Below are 19,719 nucleotides of genomic sequence, written 5' to 3'. Positions count from 1 at the left end.
CAAATGGGAAACACTGGGAATTTTCATTAAATTTTCACCTCCAACTTGGCCTGGTCTGTCTTGTTTCTCATCTCACACAAAATTTCAGCAAGTTCTAATATTATAGTCAAACTAAAGTAATATGTTCAAAAGCCATGTTTTTAGCACCTAGTAATATCAGGTAATGAAGAACAGTCATGCTCATTAACTTTTCATTGTGAAATGGGATTTTTATCAGTGCCGTAAAAACAAGCAAACAAAACCCCAACTGTCTTCTATTACACTGACAGTTGCATTTGTTCATTATACCTGCTAATCAGCAATTAGTTTAACGCCAGCATAACTGGAATGGAATAATGGCTCCAGATGCTACGACAAAGGAAGTTTTCATTCCTTAAAAATGCATCTTTAGGAATAGCAGGAAGGGAAGATGTCTCAGAGAAAACAAGATTCTCTGCCAACATATAAACTGAAGAAATGATGCAACAGAAAATTCTTCATGTGCATTAACAGCCCGAGTTAAAAACTAAGCAGTACTTCAGGCATTCATAATAGCTTCCCTGCCTGTCAATGGAGGTGAAGTGAAAAGATAGGTATAAGGACTCTTCTAGACTTTATAAGCAAGATAAAACCTGGTTTTATACTTAAAACATGAATAGTTATATTTTTCAATCATTGACTTTAAATGGTAAAGGACTGCTTTTCACCTTTTCTGGTGTCCAGAATTCAGAAAGGTGCACTGAATGCTAATACAAGCAAACTTCTCAATGCTAAACAAAGGCTGTTTTCTGTTCTTCTGGATTTTTAAAATATTCATGCTGGAAACATTTCCTAAAATTCTTGTATGCTTCAATCCAGTCCTCCTCTTTATCTTTTCCCCATCTTCTGGACTCCCAAAACAAAAGCAGACCATGTTCATGAATGCATTCTTCTTCTCTGTCTCAAAGTGGGGAGGGAAGAGAATTAACTGCAAAGCACATCACCTCCAGCATCAATCTTTGAGGCTGCACACCAAGGTATCTTCAAGGTCTTGATCTCAGACATCAGTCTGAGAAACACGTTATGAAGAATATAATACATATTGCTCCCGTTCACTTTGGATTACCATTTCATTCTCTAATTCTTCTTGGTGGTATTACGCATAATTTTCTTGACTAATACCACCTATTTAAAAAGAAAAGAAAATATCTAGCTCCCTTCTTCTTGCTCACAATCTGACACTAAATAACTTACTGAAACACATAACATTTTGCTATGAAGTGCACAAAGAAATTTGCCTGGAGCAACACTTCACAGCACAGCAAAGCTCTGCCAATCCCCAAATCCAACAACACAAGCAGCATGGCAACCTCCCTGCCGTTAAAGCTTGCTCCGTGAACCCTTACATTATTCCAGGTCACATATAAAAATCTATCTATATCTATCTATTTGTACATTATGAAACATCATAAATAACTGTCATATAATTGTAAAAAACCCCAGTGTAACTGATGGTGGTACTATATGGTTGCTATTCTATTTTCTGAGTGTTTGGGGTTTGCTAGTTGATTCACCAACTTCAGGAGTATACAACAGTTCTCTCAAACACAAGTCTAGACCAAGGAGGTTCTATCCCAGCACAAAAACACCCAACCCATAAAGCCAGAAGAATAAACAAGATCCCTCGTCTTTTCTTGTTTAAGCTAATCAGACTGATTTATTATTTTCCTGTCACCAGTTGTTTATCTCACGTTTGAGCTAGTTACTCATCCATTCCTAAAAGTATATAAAAAGAAGAACAACAGTCCAACAAGTACAAGTCACTCCATTTACTCACCAATCCATTTCCTTTCAACCTTTCCAGAGTTCAAACACAGGAAGGGTACAAAAATCCTGGGTGGCAGAACTTTTTGAATAATTACTAAAAAGAAACCCTGTCCACATAGATCACTTTCAAAGGATAATTGAAAGGAAATCATAAATGAAAAAATGTTGAAGTATTTATAGCACTAGACAGAGGGCCACAGGTGCCATAAAGCTGATCCTCAGAAACAGTTTCCAGGTTACATTTTAATTAAGAAAACATTCACATATGTCAATGTGAAACAAAACATTCCAAAATTTAGTATCTTACATATTCCAAATCTATTTTGCTAATATGCAATAGCATTATTATTATTATTATTATTATTATTATTATTAATTTCACCTATCCCCTACTGCCTCACAAAGGCAAAACTGATTTTGGAAGTGAAGAGCTTGCGTGATATACAGAAGACATACTCTATACATTCCTTCCATTAACTTACTTTCGAATTAAGCTTTTTTATGCCACCGGTCAAATTCCCCAAACTTGATGTCCCTACATACATTTCACTGCATGGATATGACCCATTTTCCTCCTCTAGTCCCGTATTCTTTTCTGTCCTTCTTTAAAAAAAAAAAAAGTTTAACCATCAAGTGAAAAATGTCCACAGGCATCTTACATTGCTTTATTTTAAAATTAGAAAAAAAAAAACCCAAAACAAAACCAAATCCCATCCAGACAGCTTCTTCTTTTGGAGAACAGCTTTACATTCCTGAGAGTGAATAACTGTTGGAACAAGACTGCCTCTAAATGTTCCAGGACTTGTCAGACATTGTAATCAGGGGACTTTCCCTGTGGTTGTCGCAGTCGAATTTGTAAGGTACAAAATGCTCCCACAGTCACATGAAAGAACAGCTGCCACAGGTTGCGCAGTTCATAGAGATACATGTTACACAGGCAAATTAACCCAAAAGTCAGGAAGGATTTGGCATTCCTCCAGCCCGTGTAGTATACAAACAGGTAACACTGTCAGGAAATGAAAAAGAAATCAGATTACCACATGGAAAATAACTTCCACTGAAGAAACACTATCTGGTCATTGAGAAATTACAAATCCAAAACAAGTAAAAGTGTAAATCAACATGTAAGAACAGTACCAATTTAGCAGTCATGGAAGGGTGAAAAGTACCTGACACCAATACAAGGTTACATTTTGCTTCCATCAAACCCTCTTTGAGAACAATTCTCTCATAATAACTGATTACAACCTGCAATAAAGAGTGGCCCATGACAAAGGAATCCTGGCAATCTCTGGTCAAAATAGACTCTGTTCCACCCGAGCAATGGAGAAGGAAATAGAGCCACTGTTAAGTCTTCTTCAGGCAAAGCAATGGGAAGGACAGGGAAAAGACAGGGCCCTGCAGCCGGGAATACTCAGCACAAGGCAATCCCCCAGATACCAGTGCCCAGTGTCCTGCTAGGGTTAATGCAGAGGACTAACTGGTAGATGCGGAGAGGTCCACAAATACCCACTGCCCTTCTTCAGCTGGTGCAAGATGGATCACATTCGGAGAGAGATACACAACTTCTCTACTGCAATTCTACCACATTCTGCACGCTGTGGTGTAACACAGAATGTCAGGACTGCCCACAGTTCCCTACTCTGCCTTCTTCCTACTGCAACTGGAAATCCGTACAAGTCTCTCGCCACAGTTTTCATCTCCAAAAGGACATAGCTTTTACATAGACATTATTTTTACTTCTGCTATTGTTCAACCTACTTCCTTGACTTCTACAAAAAAAATTGCTTGCCCCATCTCTGGACTCTAGCCATTTCTGTCTGCTGAAGAAAGTTTTTGCTGGGCTTCGAGGTAGATAACAACATCACTTGGGCTTACTTCGTATTCCAAATCTGTTCCCAGTGGATATATAACCACGCTCACACAAATTTTTTAACAGCATCCATCATCAGATTATCTAAGTGTCATTTCTGTTCTTCTCGGGCATTTGCCACGTTTTATCAGCCAGAGAAACTCTACTTTAAATTTTTTTCATTCTTCACGTTCCTCAAAAAAGCGCCAAAGCATTGTACGTTTGCAAATGAACAATGCAATTTATTTAGGTTACTTTATATTCTATTCGAAACTCAACCACTTTCTTGTAAAGCATGCATGGCTGAGATTAACAAAACTACTTGTAATTTCTGGATATCTAAATATCTTCAGAGGTGTGAGCACTGACAGTATCAGTAAGATTTCTATGTCCTTCCTCCAAAGCAAAGTAAAACTAGAGATAAGTAATCCGCATGTTTCAGAATCTAGATGGAATTCCTCTGAACCTGCTTGGCCATTATGAGCAGAGCAAATGCAACCGACTTGTGCTGACAGTTTTACAAATCATATCTAAAAGAGCAATTACTTGGTACTAGTATCTCAGCAATAAGAATTCAGATAATTTTCTAGCATTGTCGCCTCCACTGACAACGTATGAAGAAGCGTAACTGCTTCCAAGATTAAAATAAGTCAGGATATGCTTCATCAAAATGATTAATAAATATGAAGTGTTTAAAAAACAAAAATACTACAGAAGTTTAAAAAATGATACTGCAACATGATGTTGAACGACTGTGAATTTTACTGAAGATCTGTTTTAAATGAATTCTGAGGCTTATCTTTTCATTAATCTAGGTTTGAGATGCTAGAAGATTTGCCACTTACAAAACAGACCACCAGTCAAAAGGCCAAAACACTGTGGTTTTAACACCTTACTATAACAAGTGCTGTTATGAAATTCCCGAGGGGTTTTTTCCTTCTATTAAAGGGAAGTGTTAGCATGGCAATTAGTGAGCATGCTTTTATGTACAAGGCTCCTCTGCTACTTCAGAGAAGATTTTGATTTTCGATTTTTTTTTTTTTTTCTAATAAATGTTAAGAAATGCCTGCACACCTAGGTTACAAACATTTTCTTGGAAACTAGAAAGAGAAACACACTGCTACGTTGTTATTAACTGAACAAGACAATGCAGCATTATGGATGCCTTGTGGGTGAATGACAATGAAATGTGCTGTCATTTAACACACGGAATTAATCTCCCGAACTCCTAAGTGTGGCAAAAGAACATCAGAACATGCCAGAGGACTCTTAGTTCTGAAAACTGACCAATTACATATTGTAGGAATGACACCAGAAGGCGCAGAACAAGAGTCTCAACAGATATATTTTGAATATTAAGAAAAAGCCTACATTCCAAGCTGCATGGATTCCTTCTTTAAAACAGCTCTATTCAAGTCAGACAGTGGGGGAAAGACATATGTCCTTATGTCTCAATGCACAGACATGAATACTTTATAAAGAATAAGGTTTCTAATTTGGGAGAGGAGGGAAGAACGTGTATTTTTCACACAAAAAAAGAATGGAGGAGCTCCACCCTATCTGATATGGAACAGATTGTTGGCATGGAAAATTAACACCAATCTGAAGAATTATTTAAGGCAGAAGCTGATGAAAAGTCAACAAGTGATGAACACCACAAGTTGTACCGTGACATTTTGCTAGAGACAAGTTATAGAGAATGGAGACTACAGGTAACGTGGACAAAAGGCTGACTGATAGAAAGGCTGATTTTAAAGGAAAATCCTGAGATTTCATTTTATGGTCTGACACTGTAGTCAACATTGGCACACGGAAACAAGTACAAACTGCATACTCCACAAGTGCAAGAGATTAGAAGTCAAAAGAATTATAATAACAGCAATTAAGCATGACAGACATTATAGTCATAGCTAAACGTAACAGCAGTGTCACTGAATGACAAATGCCAATGGGCACCAGAATACCTTGCTACAAATTATATAGGAAAGTCAAATTCAGATGCACAAATGGAAAACCTACAGACATGAAATGCAACGTGAAATATCAGACAGGAGAAGGAAAACATAGTGGAAAGTGGCTGAAAGCTTTGAAAAGGAAGGAGATGCACAATAATGTACAAAGTGAGGAAAATTCTGGGGTGTAGTGCCTAGGTATTACTGTATTTACTTCAAATCTTCCCAAAGGAAAGAAGCAGTAAGGCATTTGTTCAGATGGCTAAGTTTACTTGAACTATGAAACTACTACTTTAAGGAACTTATATAACCTCCACTGCTTGTGACTTCAGAGATAAATTGTAAGCTCCAGACAGAAAAGTACACCAAACCTCTTAATCAACTAACTGGAGAAAAATGCAAGCAAACAGAAGCTCTTTGTATCAATCTACTGTATGACAGTTTATGATTAATGAAATAAAACAGAGCAGAAATTATTTTTATAATCGCCCTATTCAAGTATCTGGGACATTTAAGAAAACATGATGACATTTATGCATGACTGGGTAATGTTTCTAAACTCTAGTGAATTATGCAAGCAGAAGAACATACCTGGTACAAACAGGCTGCTGTTCCAAGAAAAAATGCAATAACATAGCTGAAATCTTCACCTTCATTCTGTGAAAATAAAACAAAAAGCCATGTTTTACAATGTTGCTGTGAAATACCAGGTATTTACAGTATGAAACTTATTCATTATTGTATGTTAAAATAGTCTCGCATTGAGATTTATAATAATTCCTACACTACGCTAAACCAAAAGAGTTAGCACTAATCATTGCTTACTTATATGTCTGGAAAAAAAACACCGTGATCTGGAATCTGACCAAAACGTTTATTCACAACGGACAACTAACGCTGAGATTTTCAAAAGCCTTAAAGAAAGTCCAGCTCTAACACTGGATACTTACCTTCTCCAGATGCCTTCGAAAATTCAAGTCTAAACACTGGTAACCAATATCAACTTTGTAGAATTGTGCCTTCCTCCAGCTTCACAAAATGGAAAAGAGATAAAAGGAAAAGACACAAACTGACCACTAGGGTGTGGTAAAATCCTACAGAGAGTAAGGCAGGCAGCTCCGCATTCACGGCAGTGAGAACAAACAAAAGCACATGAATTTATCAGAGAGAGATTATTGGAAAATTTAAGTTTTCTTGAAGGATGTGCTGGTTTTGGCTAGGATAGAGTTAATTTTCTTCACAGTAACTAGTATGGGGTTATGTTTTGGATTTGTGCGCTGGGACAGCTGACCCCAACTGACCAAAGGGATATTCCACGCCATAAGATGTCATGCTCAGCATATAAAGCTGGGGAAGAAGAAGGAAGGGGGGGATGTTCGGAGTGATGGCGCTTGTCTTCCCAAGTAACCATTACACGTGATGGAGCCCTGCGTTCCTGGAGATGGCTGAACACCTGCCTGCCGATGGGAAGGAGTGAAAGAATTCCTTGTTTTGCTTTGCTTGCGCGCACAGCTTTTGCTTTACCTATTAAACTGTCTTTATCTCAAAGTTTTCTCACTTTCTCACGAGTTTTCTCACTTTTACCCTTCCAATTCTCTCTCCCATCCCACTGGGGGGGAGTGAGCGAGTGGCTGTGTGGTGCTTAGTTGCCGGCTGAAGTTAAACCACAACAAAGGAAAAGATGGAAAAATTTACTTGAAGTGATAGATCTTTCCACTATGTGTTTAAAAAGAGAAAAAAAAAAAATTTCTTCTAACTTATTCAAACGGGTTGTTATAGTTTCTATAGAGCTGAGCAGAATAAATTTACATGCTCAGTGATTATTCTAACTGCATTTCCAACAAACATCTGCGACAATCAAAAACTTTCCCATGACAACAATGGGTACTTATGCAAATGTTCTTCCTTGAATGTGAATTTCATTTTGAGAAGAAGGTGTTCCATTCGGAACCACAACTTGTTTCTGCTCAGAGCATGTTCAGTGTGAAGCATTTGCATCTACAGTGTTGACTAGGGAAAAGTTTGTACGTCTGCACATAAAACTGACCTACACAATGCAGTACAATCCTAAACCGTATGTAAATCTTGGCCTTGGTGCCACTGCGTATTTGCTGGAGTATAGCTACAGATCTTTAACAGAGTTTTGCTAACACCCAAATAAAAACACTGACTATAAAGGAAACACTAATTCAGAGAGAAGCTTTTGAATGACTTCTCAGAAGAAGTTCCATTAATCACATTTTGGATTATTTCTCCCTAAACCTTGTGGATTTTTCCATAATAAAGTAAATTAAGAGAAATTTTAATGGATTTTTAGTGTGCCTTATTTGTCAGAAATTAAAAAGTATCTTCCATCTGTACTGCCATCTATTACCTCCAGATGCAATATCATCTAGAATAAAATTAATTGGCTGGCCTATCATCGTTTAAATAAGTTAATCTAACATTGGCATTCCTTTTTAAAAAATCAGCTGCGTAAAGGTAACAAAACAAGTTCTAGAAACATTACACTAAGCGGTAGAAATCTGTTCAGTACTATTTGTACTACAGCGTACTTTAAATTCATTCCTATTTATGAACTAAGAGAATTGTGCATAACACAGAAAAATCTAATTAGGGATAAAGTAGAGATGTATGTTCACTATTTCATTCTTGTTTTTTCTTTAAAAAACAAACCAAAAACAACTGAAAAGAAGGACCTAGCATGGAACACTTTCATTAACTCTGTTCATCTATTCATTAGTCTTCAGGAAATGCTGAGACCTCAAACATTACTGCTTTATTAAATCTGTACATATGTTAATAATTATGTAAGACAACTGGAATACAGGTCATCTTCTTTACATTACTTCCCTAAACAATCCATTAGGTATCAAAAGCATTGCAGTTATAAAGTCCAGATATATGTTTGAATAAAAAGATTATTATCTATTAGCCAAGCAGGGGGATTCTCATTTTCTTTCAGAAAACTTCCACGGGGTTTTTAGTTTCTACCTCCATCACCCCAGCAGTAGAACCATTTAACGTTACGTAAGTCTTTTTTTTTGTGGTAACACACATGAACTTTCTGTGCGTGCTTGCAAGCACTACCAGCATATTCGCTTGAATTGCTTGAAATCATTAACCGCTGTTATTTTCATTGTAGCAACGAGAATACAACTAGCACAAGAAATGGAATAGAAAGAAACTGAAAGGCTATAGGGAGGGTCAGAGCAGAGAGTTCACGTAAACAAATAAATGTTTGTTGGGGAGGTTGTTTGGTGAGGAGGGTGTTGTTGTTTTGAGGGGGGGGCGGGGAGGGTTAGAAGAAATCAATTGACAGTTTCCCTTACATTGATCCTTTCAGCACACAAAGAGAAATAAGCATCCTACTTAAGAAGGTTTATTAAAAACAAACAAAAACTAAAAACAGTTTCTAAAAAACAATTTTACAAAACCTGCTCTGTGGACCTTTCAAAAAAATTGGCCAGATTTTCAAAGCCGTTCATCATTTCTCTCAAGTGTTTTTAAAAAACATCTATTAGAATTAAACGTCTCATATCCTGGCATAAATTTAGAAAACAGAACATTATGTTCACATACTCACTGCTACCAAGGTACCTAGGGAAGGAGTTGGCCACCCACCTTCTACTGCTTTTGAAACTCACAGCCTCAATGAATGCATCACACTCAAGGAGGATGCGCAGATCACAAACAATATAGGTTTCATAAACAGAGGTCTGACCTCACAAACAATATTTCTGAAAATAAAACTGGCAAGACTTAGTTCATACAGCAAGCATCTTCTAATGTGATATTATGATTGCTATGATGCATAATTCTCAAATTCATAAACATGTACAATACCTGGAGAAGACTTTCTATGGCATGAAAGCCACGAATTAAATTCAAAGCCCCACATAACAGACTAAGTACAAATGAGACAATCCCTGGCAGAGTCACAGGTTCCAGACGTTGATGAGGAGCTGCAAAGCAAAAGATCAAAAAAAGATATCACAGGTTAAAGCAATGTCTTTAGAAATTTAGTAGAATAGTAATCTCATTTTTCAGTGGCTTCTAGCTCAAGAAGAAATCACTGAAGCAAACCACAAGATGTCAATCTTTTTTTCTAAAAAGAAGAAACATTTTAAGTATTTCAACACAAGGTTTAACAAAAAGTATGCTTTCCTTCAATTCGCATATAGAATTGTCTTACTATATTTCATCTTTAACTCAATACATTCAGTTTATTCAGTATGGTACTGAAAGCTGCTCAAATATGCCAGTGAATCAATGGCAAATGATGCATTTGCTAGTGAAATTTGTCCACAATTAGTAGCCAGCTAGTAAGTCACATACTTAAGAGCTCCTCTCACAACCTCCACTTTTTTTTTTAACACTAATGCATTAGCAGAGCTATTGAGACTGATTTAGCTTGTTTGCTGAATGGAACGCTATGAGGCAAAGCTATTACAGTCCCCTACCTTAAAAAATACAGCCAGTGAGTGCTACCAAAGACACAAGTAAAAAGACAGCTCTGAAACTAAGCTAGTATCTATATTACAACCTTACACAGACCTTCCAGACAGTGCTTAGAAGTCTCTTACAAAACACATTAAAATTAAAACACACTTTCTTTCCATGCACATCCACTCTTTCGGGCTTAGCTAGGGTCACAAGTACATAACAGTTGTGTATGTTCCTCATTATCGCCCCTTTCCATAATTAATAACAGAAAGCAAATATGAAAAAACAATGCAAAACTCTTAACAGTCTAGGCAACGCTGGGAAAACAGGACTACTGAGCCATACTTAAATCATTCTGTTCAAATCAACCAAGTGTAAAGATGTGAACAATGAGGTTAATGAACTGTAATATTAATAGAGAGAGGGGTGTCAATCCTGGTTGTTTGCATTGCACAGATCCAGGAAAAAGGCTTTCCAAACAGTTTATGAAGTTACAGGACCTAAAGAAAAAAAATGACAAAAGCTATTTCACGTTGATAAGCAGACAGGGCTGTGTAATTATGAGTGTGTGATAACTTAAAAATAAAACACAAAATTAGTTAACTCATTTGTGCTGAATTTAACAGTGTAATCAGTTTTTTTTTTAAACAAAAGCATAACCCATGTTTAACTTTCAGAGCTTATTGCTTTTCTAACCATAGTCCGTATCAAAGGAACACTACCAGCAATCTCTCAGTTAAGGTTAGATACAGTATTTGCATACCAAACCATTCTTTTTCAGTCACTCATAACTGCTTGTTTTGTTTTGGGTTTTTTAAACCATCTCGTCTACAGAGCAGCAAAAAGGTGAAGGTGTATGCGACTGGTTTTAGCCAAAAGTCATTGCATTTCACTAACTGGTGGATAAAATTAGTTCACTGCTCTCCATGCACAGCTCTCCAGGCAATCTCATTTTCCCCATGTATCAGGGTAACTTTAAAACGTCATGTGTTAAACTAGTATTTAAAACACCTCTTTGAGAACCATGAGGGGAAAAGTAAGGAGTCGTGTCAGCTAAATCAAGACAGTCTATGAAGGATAATAAAACAGTGATTTTTCTCTCTTATTAAGATATGAAAACAAACCCAAAAACTTTAAAGGGCATTGCATAACGCTACTGATGTCATTAAAGTCTCCAGGGCTTAATAAATCTTAGTGTTACAATCAAAGCAACAAGAGTCATTTAAATACAAAAAAAAAAAAATAAAGGCAAAACCAGAGAATGAAGGAGGAGCGTCAGAGAAGGCAGGGTAAAGGACAGCTGACCTTGAGTCAGTACATCCATAAATTTTAGAGAGATTATAATTGCCATATAAAAAACTCTCTAATACAAGCCAAGGATCAAATAAAGCACACATTCTAAATTAAAATGTTGAAATTTAAATAAAAAAATAGGAAATTTGCACAACATGAGAAACTGCACTTCTTGTAAGGACGCTTATTTAAAAATAAAAATTAAAAAAAAATATCGAGTACACCATCAGGCAAAAAGTAACTTTGATTTGAGAACTGTTCCTTCATTGAAAAAAAGCTCAGAAAACAGTAAATTTATCCTAACGAAAAAAATACCTAAAACATCACACATCAGCATGTTGTCACCCTATTTCTAATGCCTGCCAACACCTACATTCAGCTTTGAAGCAGAATTCTATTCATAATCTGCGCACTTTCTGCTTCACACATTAATAATTACCCGTATTTCTCACTACACGGCACAACTTTCGCTAAAGGAATAGGGCTGCTATTTTCAATTACTTTAACAATATAAGAGGCCTAGACACTAGACCTTGGATACATATCCAATTACAAGTATAAGCAAGTATCAGACAATGCTTCATCAGCATAGCCAAAACTAACGCATCAAATTCTGCTATTCTGTGTAACAAAACAAGATTTGCGTCTACCTAACTTCCTACCTCTGCGTGCTATCCAACTTGATTTAACATACTTAATTCACTTGTAGCAAGTCATTTTTTTTAACAGGACAGCATATTCAGGCAATTACACTAGGCAAACCACATCTTTTTGTGAGAATTTGTCCTTAGAGCAAAGGAGGAACTTTGAAGTCTAGCCAACTGAGTGGGTAGCAAACATCCAGAGAAAGTTCTTTTCAAGGGTGGAGAGAAGCGATGAATGTAAAGAATTACAAAACTATTAGCAGACTTTTTAAAAAAGACACTGTTATTCAACAGCATCTAAAATTCGAAGAGCTGAAGAAGGAGCAAAGTGCAAACCTCTCAATGTACAGCCCTTTGATGGTGAGTTTCTATAGCAATTCAAGGAAGGAAACGGGTAACTGAACAGAGAGATCTATGGAATTCAGAGGAAGAAGAAAGTTAAAAGTCACTAAAAGAGGGAAAAAAAATAGAAGAAAGTCGACATGGAAAGAAAAGAGGACAACGGAACTGTTTCTGTAGGACAAGTTGTGGAGAGGTAGGTGAAAAAAAATTGGATGATCATCTGCCAATTATTGTTTAATTCTACTTTATAGTAAAAAGGGAAATGGTCCTTACACATTTTAATTTAGGGCCATATGATCTTCCAACACTTTTACTCAGAAAAGTGGTAAAAAGCTCATTTCCCATTACATGGAAAACTTCAAAAATACAGCCAATTTTGACACAGGCCAAATTCTCTCATGCTTATTGTTTTTTCTTTTTCCAATTGCAGGAAGTTTGAATCTAGACAATTTTCAGAGTTAACCAGTTGCCACTTCTGCCACCATAACCTCTTCCACAAGCCAGGATTACACTAGAACATTAAGAGGTAACAATGATGTAAGCATCAAAAGTGGCAAAAGAATGGTATCACAGCATTACACACCTTTAAAAACAGCCCACACATATAAGCAGTAGATGATTAAAGGTATGTACAGTGCTGCTTAAAAGATCCCACTCTTCCAAACAATTTAAACATCTTCACACTTTTCCTTTATTAATTTTCCAGAATCTATCTCTAATACTGTTAAATTGCAAACACAGAGATTGTCAGCTATTTCTACACTGCCTCATAGCACCTAGAATTCTCAGGATCAGGCCCCAGCAGTACAAATAGGGCACCCTAGCAATTTTGTTTGTTTCTCATCTTCAGTAGAAAGTAGTTTTCCATCTTCTAGAGGAATCCTTACGAGTAAGTAAAGTAATTAGGATAATATACTGGCAAAGAGATCCTACTAATATATATATAAAAACTGAACAAAATTAAGCTGATGTCTTATATCACAGAACTGTAGGAAGTGTTTAGATTTATGATTGCAATTTTTCCCGACATTGTAAAGTGAACGGCATTGGTGTACGTCTGCCCAGGATAACTAGCCTTATAGACAGAGGTACTTTTGGGAAAAAAAGGGAAGATATTAACTAATTAAAATCAACGCTTCCTTTTATTCTATTTATGATTTTGCTTCACTAAACTTGGAAGACTGAAATCAGATTATGTCAGTTTCACGTGCGGAGTCCACGTATTAGTGCAAGGACTTTGCGAGTTTTAAGTTTTCTGTCCTGCTGGGAAACATCTAAAGGTGGGCCTCAAACTGATTCAGAGCATTCACTCAATAGCACAAACCTTTAACCCGGTTCAACCACACAACTCCGTATTTACCTCCTACCCGAAATAAATGAAGTATTAAAAAATTCATGACTACTTAAATGAATGTGGCAAGTATACACAAAATTGCTACTATTAACACCGTACACAAGGCACTTATTTTAGAGAGTACATCTTTTAGCCAGCACAGCTCTGGATTTTCACCATCACAGATGCTTCCTAAAGTGATGTTTCTCCCTCCAGCTGCTCTAACTCCTGACACTATGCTCTTAGCTTATGTCATCATTGGGTCTTACTGGGCAGAAATAATAAAAATATTCATAAATCTTAATAGGTCAGGAAAAGAAAGAAGATCATCTTGTTAAGTGCTCATCTTCATTTGCTTATTTTCATGCAGATTTTTTTTTTCCTTCAATAAAGCAGTCCATTGAATAGACCCGTTTCTCTCTCTTGGTGCCTTGGGAAGATACGCACTTTGAGCAGAGGACAAAACAGACATCTAAACTAAAATACACATAAGGTCATGGCAGCTTTATGCTTTAAGAACATCAGGGTGAAAAAGGTTTTTTTAAAGAAAAAAAAAAAATCAAAGATTAATTCTACTGCCCTGCATCTGTCTTATTTAAGGATACAAAAACAAAAGGCTGAAACTTACCTGCAGATATCTTACCAGTACCCTTATATTCCGCCACAGATAAATGTGCGAACCCATTAGCTGAACCAAGTTCTGACATGGAAATTTGATAAGGTGGTCTCAGTTTGATTTCTGTCTGCATGTCAGCAAGATTCATCTTTGTTGACAAAGAACGTGTGTTGTTATATCTCTGTTTGGTCCTCTGAATGAAATTATCTGTGTAAAATTTAAAATTAAAAGGTATATCCTTATGGACTTTTGTAAATGAAATAATCCAAGACCATGCAGCTTTATGTACTACATACTTCACAAACTGAAATATATTGTTTGAAATGCTTGTATTTATCTTGGATTTTTAATACTATTTCTGTTTTGTGACTAATATATCATGGGCTGTTTAATTCTGCAGTAAAAAAAATTCAAGCTCTAGAAATCTAATTACTTAACAACTGTGAATAAACTAATGACTTTTCACTGCATGAGACTGAATGCATTGCTAATACAACGGATTTACTGCTCTTATTCTAGCTTTTCCATTAGTTTAGTAAATATCCTTCTGAAAAAATTAACTCCTGCATTCAAGTATAAACTTACTTGAGTGTGAAACGTGCTTGCAAAATATTCAAGTGAAGAAAATTAATGCCATATTATACAGATATAAAGACTGTAATAGACCTACATTCTAACTTAACAACTAGTAGAACAAAGAACGCATGGGGGGGGGGGAGGAAGAGCATTCATAGAAATCTTCATAAGGAAGACAACAATGTTATACAGAAATTGTTAAAAATTGCCTGACTCAATTATAGACAGGAATTAACCAACTGGAATATCTTCCCCCATATTTCTGAAACTGCAGTTCTTTTTGCTCTAATGCGTTTTATAAGAATATTTAAAATAACTGCCTAACATATAGTATTAAAGCAACAGATACTAATGGAATCCATAACAGCTGTAATCTGGTATATATAAGATTAGTTGTATATGGAGCTTGCATGACAGAAAATTAAATGCTTTGCTATTATCATGACAAATAAAAATCTCTCCCTTTCATGTACTGAACAAAAATTACAGCACAGCTAAGAGCAAACATGAAATTGCAATCTTTTACTTGAGAAATTTATGAAGCTCAATGCCTTTACAGGTTAAGTATTTCAACAGGTATGAAGTCAAACAACTCCTAGTATTATTAACTAGAAGATGAACTCCAGATTTGGTCACACAAGGCTTAAACCAAAACCTACTGGCATGAACAGAAAGATTATAAACAAGTTTGGATAAAACACTAGTAGCCTAATTTAATGCCCACAGAAGTATTTCTTTATTGATTCTAACGGGAGTTAAATCAGATTCCAAATCCACCTGAAATACAGCTATAAACTGCCTTGGACATTTTTGTTTTGTGTGCCTTAAGTTGCACATTTATTTAAATACTCATTTGTCTTAGTGTGAGAATCAAGGAAAAAAAAAGTCAGATCCTTACCAAACTCTATAAAACAGTACGGTCTGACAGCGGTATTTGTCTTCATCATATTGTAGGTAGTGATGAACTCTTTCTGAAGCTCATCCAGGAAGCAGAAAGCCAGGACGCTGGGATAATTTTCAGTGCACAACATCATATAGCTTACTCCCAGGGAACTTATAAAGCTGTAATTGAGAAAATAAATTCAAAATTTCAAATTTAAACCCAGGTAACTCGCTGCTTTGCTAGTCTGATCTCAATTCTATAATCAGAAAAGCAAAAACTGCTCAGGGGTAGCAAAGGAATTAATGTTTACTGAAAAGTCCAACACTATTCTAGAAGAAAAACAATTTACTTTTAGGCAATGTTTTATTTTAGCACCACATTGTACAATCATACGAGAAGCTGTGTTATACATATGTGTGTGTGTATACATATGTACATACTCTGACATACATGGAACAGAAAAATAACATAAAGCTTTTGGGATACAGAAACACAGCAGGTTTGTCCCGTAATAGCTTTTCATTCATCTCAAATGCAGAATATGTGATCTGGTGCATCCCAAAAATGCAAAAAATTATCTTCAGATTCGGGGGGGGGGGGCAGTTTGTTCTTTCTAAAATATGTGAGGAAATAAAACTGTTCCGTAGAATACAGGATTCATCATTCTTCAAAGATAGTTGCAAGGATGACCAGAGATGGCAAATAAGAAATTAGAAAGGGACAGTTTTCAATATACATATTCCTATTGCATTTAGGCAATTCATTAAATAGAGTTCACGTTTTCATGACACATTCAAATTTCTTCAAAATCTTGATGGATAACTTACACTATTAAAAGTAATCAGACAAAAGTAATAAAAAACATCCTGACTAAGCCTTATGTCTCCTTCTTAAAAGTTTCTTTTAAGCTGATCAGTTTACAAGCCAACTACAGCTGAGGTTTTAAAAAAACATCGACTGGAAAAATTTAGTCCATGCTGGGCCTAATCCTGAGAAATGCTGGAAATTCACATATACCAATGGGAGATGGAGAAGGCTGAGCACTTCCTAGGATCATGCAGGTGGTATACTTTCCACCACTGTAACTTCTACATGTTTGCTAGGGGTTAGGATGAAATTACTCCCCTCATTTAAAATAGCAATCTAAATTAGAATCAGAATTTAGCTCAGCTAAAGTGCAACTGAGTTACCAACTATGCATCGGTGCACCTAGTTACCAATACTAAGGAGAAAGGTCACATATAAAGCAAAATTCTGAGTAAACAATAGATTCAAAGAATTATTTCACGATAATCCAAGTTTCACGCTGCAAACGGGAAAAAAGAGCATCTTCTGAATTATTACTTAATCAGTGTTGTCATGCAGGTACACTATCAAATTGACTAGCTCAAAAAATTTAGAAGTAGTTATTTAAAAAAAAAATCAAAGCACAAAAGCGTGAAGAGAAAACAAAAAGCACTGTTGTGAAAGTGCTGGATGGAGCAGTAGGATAGGTAGGCTCCTTTCAACCATTCAAGACTTCACTACACACTGCCTTCACACTAGAAGGATCATTCCCACCCTTCCCACTCCCTCACTCCCTGTGTGTCATATGAAATAATTATTGAGTTATGCTTGGTTTTTAGGGCATGTTTCCTCTGAAGTCAACAGAAATCCTGAAGGTACAATAAAAGGGCCTAACTCCATAACATGCTAACCACAAGATTTCAGAAATACTGGGTTATGAATGTATTTGGGTACTTTTTTAAATTTGTGTAGACTAAAAAGAGAAAACAAATGAATACTAGTTGAACTAGCATGATGAAGAACAAGTCTGGTCATTTTCATGTAAGAAACAACCTTGAAATTTAAAGAAATATTTCTAGTAGGTCAAGGACTTTGATATTTATAAAAATACTGTCTATTTCAAACTAGAACTTACACGACTGTTTGAATAGGTTTCAAATCTTTCTACAATTTCTCAATTTTAAATTTCTGATACATAAATACTGCCAAGAAGTAAACTTAATTTGATTAATCATTTCTAATGTGAACTGTTAACTTTTTAACTAACAGACAGACACAACCCAGGATGTCTCAAATATATAAATGAGAAGTCTTACTTTATATTATACTGCCCAGTTTTCAGAGTACATCTATCAGGAAGCTGAGAAAGTTTCTTTGAGAGCATTTTAAAATATTTTCTACATTCTTGCATTCCCGTGCTCTGGTCATAATCAGTAGATGCAGACAGTGGGAGTCCATCCCTCACACGGACCACAGAGGCAGATAAAATCATAGACATTGCCAACAGAGTTAGCGACAACCTACAACAAAACACAAATCAGGAGGAATCAGAATTAAGGTAAAAGCAAAAACAACAGAGTCAGCTGTGATTAATCAAACTTCCCAAGCTGTATGCTGGGCTCAGGCTTAAAATGGGACACAGGGAAGATTTTCAACTATAACTCAGATTAGAGTCCTAACTGAATAGGACCTACTAGTCTACGTGAACCACAAAGCAGCAGCACATCTGACATCAATGTCACATTTTCAAATATTTTTTATCTGAACTGCCATAAATCCTCACCTAGAGATACCTGTGGAGATTGAAACACTATTACTTAGCCTTAGTACTACTGCAGGACTTGCACCCTTCAAGCTGTGAGTCGTCTTGTTTAGTGAGACAATTACAGTCTAAACAAACAAGAACAATAGCTGGAGAGGAAGAATGTGTACTGTAAAGATATGCCAGATGGAAACGTGATCCAGGTCTTGATCAAACAATAATATTAATGTGCTGTCATGAAACTGTGTTACTGAGTACATGCTTAAGTACCCTGACAAACAGAGACTTACACAACTTACGTACTATCAAATAGGAAATCAAGGATCAGGACAGCAAGGAATATAATCCAGCTCTCCCAACTCACAACGGAATTTCTTAAACATGAAATGTCTTTTTTTCTTATCTGCGTCTCCATTTTCTTTAAATCTGAAAAAAGTGTCTATCAGTATTACACAGGTACTGAGCAGGTTGAAATGGTGCTTGCAAAGCCTACATGCTTTTACAGTATTTAATTTTCAAAGCATAATAATTAAAGCTTTGTGGAATACAGTCACTTAAAAAAGAAAAAGTTGTGTATTTAAACATTTCTCAATCAGAAGGAGAACATTTATAGCAGGCATTTAACAGTATAAACACATAGCCTGCAGAGTCTTTCAAGACTGAAGACACATTTTTAAAACCTTCAAGTTCTTCAAACCTTACGTTAAATCAAAACATCCAAAAGTTTAGCAGGACAAGCATTAAAAGAAGGATTACTTATCTGCTAAGTATCAGTACACAAATTTGTCCTCTTAGCAGTGGGTGAACTGCTAGAATTTATATGAAGCCAAAAGCAAACACTTCCTCAACTCTTAACACCGCTCTGCAGACTCCTACCATATACTACACCTATCACTTAAGAGATTATGAAAAAAATAGATTTTTGCCTCCCTCAGATGATGCTACTCAAGTTCCATACAGTCACATACTGCAAAAGAAAACGTATTTCTGAATACAGCTGAAATATGCTTTCGTGTGCAATACTGACATGTTTACAGCACCTTTCAAACTATGACATTAAGGGTGCTTTACAAGCCTTAGCAACTGAAGGACTGTATTCTGAAAAGTTAGGAATCCAAATTTTCCCAAAATAGCACTGCCTCTTCTTAAGAGAGAGAAAATAGTTATTTCTTCCCTGAACTCTCACCTCCCCTATTTCCCACTACCCAAAGGTTATATATACATCAGGATACTTATTGAATAACAAATATTCAGGTTTTTCAAAGGTCAACTCCTGTCCTGGGAGTTGGGACAGGCTGGGATAGAGTTAAGTTTCTTCATAGTAGCTGGTATAGTGCTGTGTTTTGGATTTAGGATGAGAATAATGTTGATAACAGAGGGATGTTTTCGTTACTGCTGAGCAGTGCTTACACAGAGTCAAGGCCTTTTCTGCTTCTCACCCCACCCCAC

The 19,719-nt window shown here is 36.2% G+C and overlaps 1 protein-coding gene across 2 annotated transcripts in view; it reads right to left on the bottom strand.

Moving 5' to 3' along the window:
• Positions 1-2,433: 2,433 nt before the first annotated feature.
• SEC22A (SEC22 homolog A, vesicle trafficking protein) overlaps positions 2,434-19,719 on the bottom strand; it is an 18,510-nt gene continuing 1,224 nt past the window's right edge. For both annotated transcript variants that reach the window (XM_009274990.2, XM_009274989.2), the window contains exons 2-7: positions 17,825-18,028; positions 15,738-15,901; positions 14,276-14,470; positions 9,436-9,554; positions 6,181-6,246; positions 2,434-2,791 (exon numbers count right to left, since the gene is read on the bottom strand). In XM_009274990.2, coding sequence (XP_009273265.1) covers positions 2,591-2,791; positions 6,181-6,246; positions 9,436-9,554; positions 14,276-14,470; positions 15,738-15,901; positions 17,825-18,006 — 927 coding nt within the window. In that variant the 5' untranslated portion in view covers positions 18,007-18,028 and the 3' untranslated portion in view covers positions 2,434-2,590. The remainder of the gene's footprint in view (positions 2,792-6,180; positions 6,247-9,435; positions 9,555-14,275; positions 14,471-15,737; positions 15,902-17,824; positions 18,029-19,719) is intronic.

Source organism: Aptenodytes forsteri, unplaced genomic scaffold, assembly GCF_000699145.1.
Source record: "Aptenodytes forsteri isolate BGI_AS27 unplaced genomic scaffold, ASM69914v1 Scaffold255, whole genome shotgun sequence".
Lineage (NCBI taxonomy): Eukaryota > Metazoa > Chordata > Aves > Sphenisciformes > Spheniscidae > Aptenodytes > Aptenodytes forsteri.
Note: the sequence above shows the minus strand (reverse complement) of the source record. Positions and strands in the feature narration are given on the sequence as shown.